This window comes from Amblyomma mixtum, chromosome 9 (assembly GCF_055824585.1).
Source record: "Amblyomma mixtum isolate Tamu chromosome 9, ASM5582458v1, whole genome shotgun sequence".
In the NCBI taxonomy this organism is placed as follows: domain Eukaryota; kingdom Metazoa; phylum Arthropoda; class Arachnida; order Ixodida; family Ixodidae; genus Amblyomma; species Amblyomma mixtum.
Window position 1 is genome coordinate 12,177,531 of NC_143020.1, and position 5,934 is coordinate 12,183,464.

General features: G+C 49.4%; 1 protein-coding gene across 1 annotated transcript; it reads right to left on the reverse strand.

Annotated features, from left to right (window-relative positions):
* Positions 1 to 5,261: 5,261 nt before the first annotated feature.
* Positions 5,262 to 5,618, reverse strand: LOC149328326 (toll-like receptor 2). Its single transcript, XM_089558961.1, has one exon. It carries the CDS (start codon positions 5,616 to 5,618, stop codon positions 5,262 to 5,264), a length of 357 nt encoding a protein of 118 aa, XP_089415087.1.
* Between the last annotated feature and the right edge of the window lie 316 nt (positions 5,619 to 5,934).

Genomic DNA, 5,934 nt, shown 5'->3' on the forward strand with positions numbered 1-5,934 from the left:
ACGCCTCCGAGTCAACCTAATTTATTCACACTCTGCCTGCAGGTGAAACTGGGGGTTCCGCTCACCGCTGTCTTGTATTAGGCGTCGGTGCGGTCCGGCCAGCAAGTGCCTCGCTCTCGGCTGCTCTGGCGGGGGTGGCGCTCAGCCTGGTGGCGGTCCTACGTTCCGGTGACTATGACGGGTTGTGGCGTCAGCCTTCTTGGGCGTCTCGGCTGGCGGTCAGTTTGCTGCGGATGCCCTCAGGTCCGGCCTCGCCGACTACAGACCAGCGCGATCTGCTCCCGTCCGTACACTTCGCCCGTCTCTGCTCGCTCTCTCCTTTGTCTCTCCTGTCTCCAACGCGTCTCTCTGAGGATCCTCTTTTTTTCCTTCGGTGTCCTCCTCGCCCCAACGGTTTTTCGCCGTCGCTGCTCATGCAGCCGACCAAGGGCGCCCGCCGGTTTTTCCACGAAGCCGCGAAGGCCGGCGGCCCCGTTGGGGATGTGTCGAAGGGGATCAGGTGTCCCTCGGAGGGCAACGGTTCCCCTAAACCAGCGCCTCGCCTCCGCTGCTGGGAGCCCTCCTGGTGCTAGCTTGCCGGCCTCTCCCGCCACCTCGAGCCGTTAGTAAGGCCGTTGCGTTGCAAGACACTGCTGGCCTGTGGGTCCGCGAACTCCGGGAAACTGTTTTTGCCGCGAGCGTCCCGGCCTACCCTCGGCGCCGCAGGGTGCCGGCCTCTTCGCGAACGCGGAGCTCATGCTCAGCCGAAGACGCACTCCTCCCGAACTTGACATGTTTATGAGGGTCACGGCTCTCCTCTCTCTTCTCGCATCGGAACTCGGGGTGGTCTGGATTCGATCCCCAACCACGCCCTCTTCCTAGAACCGTGGCTTGGTCACGCGACCACGGCATTCGAAAACTCGGCCGTCAACGGACAAAGCGAGTCTTCCTCCAGCAGCGGAAGAGAGTCGCTGCTCGGGGAGCCAGTCTGTATTTTCTAAGGGCCTGGGGCCCTCTTTTCTTTTGGGTCAAATTCCCTTAATAGAGACCCAACTCCTAGCCTTCACCGAGTCCACAGCCCGTACCTCGCAACAAGGCCGTCTGTAGGCGTGCATGCACGCACATACAAACGCACAAACGTGCCTGTCTCTGCTTCAAAAGGGGGGAAGTTGGGGACGCGCTGCAAAACGGGCCGCAGGGATGCGTGTGGTTGCGCTGGGCTCCCCGCGCGGCCTCTCCTCTTTAGCCCTCTGGCTACTTCGCACGTCTTTCTGCTGCGCCCGCCGCATTCAACACAACCGCCCTCGCTGACGGGACAGGGCGATAATTTTGAAGCCAGACACAGTGTCTCTGGTGCTAGTCGGTGGAGAGAGTTCTTCTGGGCCATGCCTAGGCCTCCCGTACACAGTCCTTCACAGCGGGCCCTTCCCATTTGCACATAAAAAGCATGTTTTTTTTTTTTTTTTTGGGGGGGGGGGCAAATAAAGGTTCAGTTGATAGTCATGCCAGGAGCAGTTGTTGTTATTTTCGTGCGCCCTCCTTGTTTGCGCACTATCCGGATTCAAGTACTGAAATGCATTTTCAACTAGCCTCTTTTCTCGCTTTCATTTCCTAGGAAGGTCTAAATAGTGTGACCATGGGTACAATACCCAGTCAAGGGTGAAGAACAATCCTACGTAAGACTTCTTGAATATATATAGAACGGCTGCACAGTTATCACAGTCATCCATAGATTCAGCAATAAAACTTCATTATGGATGGGCGATAAGCAGGCAGACATGATCTCAGCATTGCTCTTGAACGCCAGCTTACAAGAGGTATTCAGAGGTATGGATTGGGAGCAGTTGGGCTTAAGGGATAATGCAGAATAACTCAGTAATATTGATTCGCTTATGACAGCCCCTAGCTAAGTCACTCAGGAGATTAACCGCAAAGCATGATCAATGAGTTAGGCAGGCAAAGCAGATCGGTGGGTATGCAGAAAACCAAAATAATGTATAAGAATCTCCGAAGGCAACATCAGTTACAAGCGGTAACGAGGTGCTGTAATTGGAAAGGAAATGCGTCTACTCAGGGCAAGTAGTGACCGTAGGTCTGGATCAAGAGATTGAGATAAATAGAAGTTTAGGCAGGAGTGTGTATGGCACGTTCTTTGAGATCATGAATGGCAGTTTACCAATGTCGCTCAAGAGAGAAGCGTGCAACCGCTGTGTCTTACCTGTACTCACCTATGGGTCGAAACCTGGATGCTAATGAGAAGGATTGAGATCCAGTTAAGTACTACGCAGTGAGCTATGGAAAAAAAATGGCAGGTCTAACGTTAAGAGAGCGGAAGTGGCTAGAATTAAGGAGGGAACAAACGAGGTTTAATGATATCGTAGCCGAAATCAAGAGCAAGAAATGGGTTTGGGTGGGGCATGTATTGCGAAGGCAAGATAACCGATGGCTCTTAAGGGTAACGCAATGATTTCCAAGAGAAGGCAAGCGTAGCAGGGGGAGGAAGGAAGTTATCTGGGCGGATGAAATTAAGAATTTTGAGGGAGAGGGTGACCGCACCTGGCAAAGGACAGGGTTAATTGGTAGGAGTTGGAGGAGATTGATTGAAACCACGTTTATTGCGCATTACAATGCGCCGAAGGCGCTACGGTGCAAATGGAGGATATGGAGGAGTTCTTTGGCCTGCAGTGGGCTTAGTCAGGCTCCTGCTGATGGTGATTAAAATGAACGATTCTGATCACGATTTCAAAGCCCGCATGACCCTCAAGTTATAATCGTTCTTATAATGTCCTTTATTACATTTTGCAGCTCATTGCAGAAATTAACCACGATGAGGTTGTAATTTCAATGTACAGGAGAAAAATTTCCACACTGTTCTAAGTGCTCAACGGGAAAACTTCTTTCATGGCAGTTTTCTCCAAGCACTTAACGACGGCCGGAATGCCTCAAGGAGTGTTGTGGTCACGTGACTGGTGTGAATGTCGCGAGGCCCAATTATCTTCTGTCATTTTTCGAATTTAAGCCATTGCAGCTTAAAAATAGGGAAGAAGCTCGAAAAATATCTCAAGAAAAAGCCGTCGTTGATGCCACAGTCCAGGAACTCCTTTATTACAGATGCGAATAATACACACGGGTATCTCCAGCACAACTCTACGGGGTACACAACGGATTTTAACACGAAATCGTCAACTATCTGGCTTCAGAACAGCGTTACAAAAGCAACATGGTGCCCATTTAAAAGAAGGACCCCTGCCGTTTCATTTACCCACATCTATCTTGCTTCAGAACAGTGTTACAAAAGCAACAAGGTGATCATTTAAAAGAAGGACCCCTGCCGTTTCATTTACCCACATACGAAGGTCAAGGGCAATTAGTGCATACTTATGCGAAGACAATAACTGATGGTCATGTGCTCAGTACGCATGAAACATGTACATTCAGATCATAAAAATAAGAACGCATACCTAAAAATATGTTTGGAAACCAAGAGAATTTATCGCAGGTGGTGAACCAAAGGACCACATTATGAATATGATAACAGGCTACTGCTGCAGCACAAACCACAGACAAACCCACTTTCAATACATTGTATGCCACGTGCAAATTGTACTATACCCAATGAATGGTGACAAAATGACAGCTACGAACACAGGCAAGCTCGTACAAAAAAATGAAAGATCCACCAGAACACAACGTTCACTTCCAGAATCCGCACATGTGCTGAAGGAAAGTCCATAACTAGCATGGGAGAAGTGGGAGAATTGCCCTTCCCCTCGGTTCATCATGACCAGCCTTGTCGTCCATCGGCTCAATCAATAAACAAATAAAGAATACGCCAGTGGACACATCTTTCATAAGAGCGCCTTTGCATGTAAAGTAAATCATATGAATAAACTACAGAGTGAGCGTTACATGCACCCTTGCCTCAGATTGCCGTAGGCGGCGTGCATCTAGGTATCCTCACTTTCCGGTGTTAAAACCGGAAGCCATAAGGATTAGTTCGGTTTTCAATTGCTTTCTTAGGTGTTTGTGATAAATGTTCACTGCTGCGTAGAGCTTAAGTAATGTAAAGTCTCGCGTTTCTTAGAAATTCTCGGTATATTAGACATCATTTTCCTGCCGCTACTGACCACTGACTCCTTAAAAATATAGTTCCCGGTACTGTGCAGCAAACCATCGCGCTTGAAGTAAACAATGGAAGCAAAACTGCCGGCTACAACAATTCCCTTATTGCTATTAGCACGAATGTACACAGATAGTGCCCTAAATTAATGCGCGTTTCAGTTCGTAATCAAGGGATTTCTTCCACTGCGGTGTGATCTTGCCTGCTTGAGCTCTATACTATCGCATCATCTGCGCATAATGCTTCTCTGGTGTAAGCATCCGTTAAACTAATCTTACTGTCTTAATCTTAGGAATGCATTGTAATTGCTGTCAACATTGATTTCGCTGGCTATATGAATAATTGTTTGTGTCCTCTATTCGTTATCAGAACATCTTGAGCTCCACGAAGCTTTGTCTATCCGTACAGAACCGGATTATCAGACGGCCGAACAAGACGGTATATGCAAACTGGCCAGCAATAACAACTAGCAAAGGTTTCGAACCTCTAAATGCGCTTTCTACGAGAGTGCAGTTACAAAGATGCTGAAGTTGTCAATGAAACCTATAACCGCAGTGCTGACCAAGAGTCATACAAGCGCTTTTTCGAAATGCGAGAACGGTTTTTACTGCCATACACGGAGCAGAATAGAAAGTATCGTTTCATTCAGTGATTTCACAGCATTGACATCTTTGCGTTGCCTTTCCTGAAGCACAACGTTGGCGTGCCCTTCACTTTCCTGCGCTTGTGAATCTCAGTATGCGTATAGCGTTTTTCTGTACTCTCATTGCGCACGCAGAAGGCAGGATGAAGGTTACGGCTTAACCTGTAAATTACTCACGACTAACAGCAGAGGTGCAGCGTAACCTGCAACTTGTTCATAGCCGGCGATAAATTGAAATGCACAACGTAACCCGTAAAGAGTATACGCTAACATGTATGCTATAACTTTATTAAGCCCATACTAAGGGATCCCAGGATTGGACCGCAGGTAAGGCCTCTACGCAGCGATCTAGTGTCAGCGGCGTGTGGACTGTAAGACGAATGGTGACAGTGTCTCACATTTATCGAGCATGTCGCTTCGAAAGCAGCGATAGTGTAATAAAAGACTAGTGCAACCAGACGCGGTCTAAACCTCATGAGACCGCAATACTTGGAAGAAAGGAAGTTAAGAGCCGCATGACTACTGTTGCAGAGCAGCCAGAACCTGGAGCCAGAAGAGGTTGTTCAGAGCCTTGCTCGAACCGTCGGGCGGTAGCTGAACGTAGGTGCGGGTCTTGATGAAGTACGCCAGCATGGAGCTCATCTCAGACTCCTGCAAGTCGGCCTTCCTTATGAACACCAAGCCATCGTTGCGGTCATTCTCAAACAGCCGATGCTGCGCCAGGCTCAGCTCAAACATGCACCAGCGACTGCGGCAGAACTCCCGGCTCAGCAAGAACAGCGACACGCGGCTCTGCGTTATGGCCCGGCAGATGTTCTCGGTGATCGGGAGGCCCGGGATGAAGTCCCGATCGGCCACGCAGAGTCCAAAATTCATGGAAGCTTCGAGATTTGGAAGCAGCACGTCTCGCACCCACTTGGCGTCCGAGGCGTGGTACGAGAGGAAGCCGTCCCACAGAAAACGTCCTCTGTGGGGTCTCTCTTCGATATCCTTTAATAGCTACTTTGAGGTACAGCAGGCTGCACATGCAGTACAAGCGGTTTCTGTAAACGGCGTAGCCGCCAAGGAGGCGACCATGACAGAGAAGAGCGCAGGAAGACCGTAAATTCTGTAGTGGTCGGGCGGGGCGCAGTCTTCCTCATTCCTGGGCACCTCGAGTACGAGCCTTCCCTCGTGCTCCTCAGGTTGTTTG

Bases quoted from the DNA above. Each gene is read 5' to 3' on its own strand.
- LOC149328326 (XM_089558961.1), bottom strand. From the start codon at position 5,618: ATGAATTTTGGACTCTGCGTGGCCGATCGGGACTTCATCCCGGGCCTC.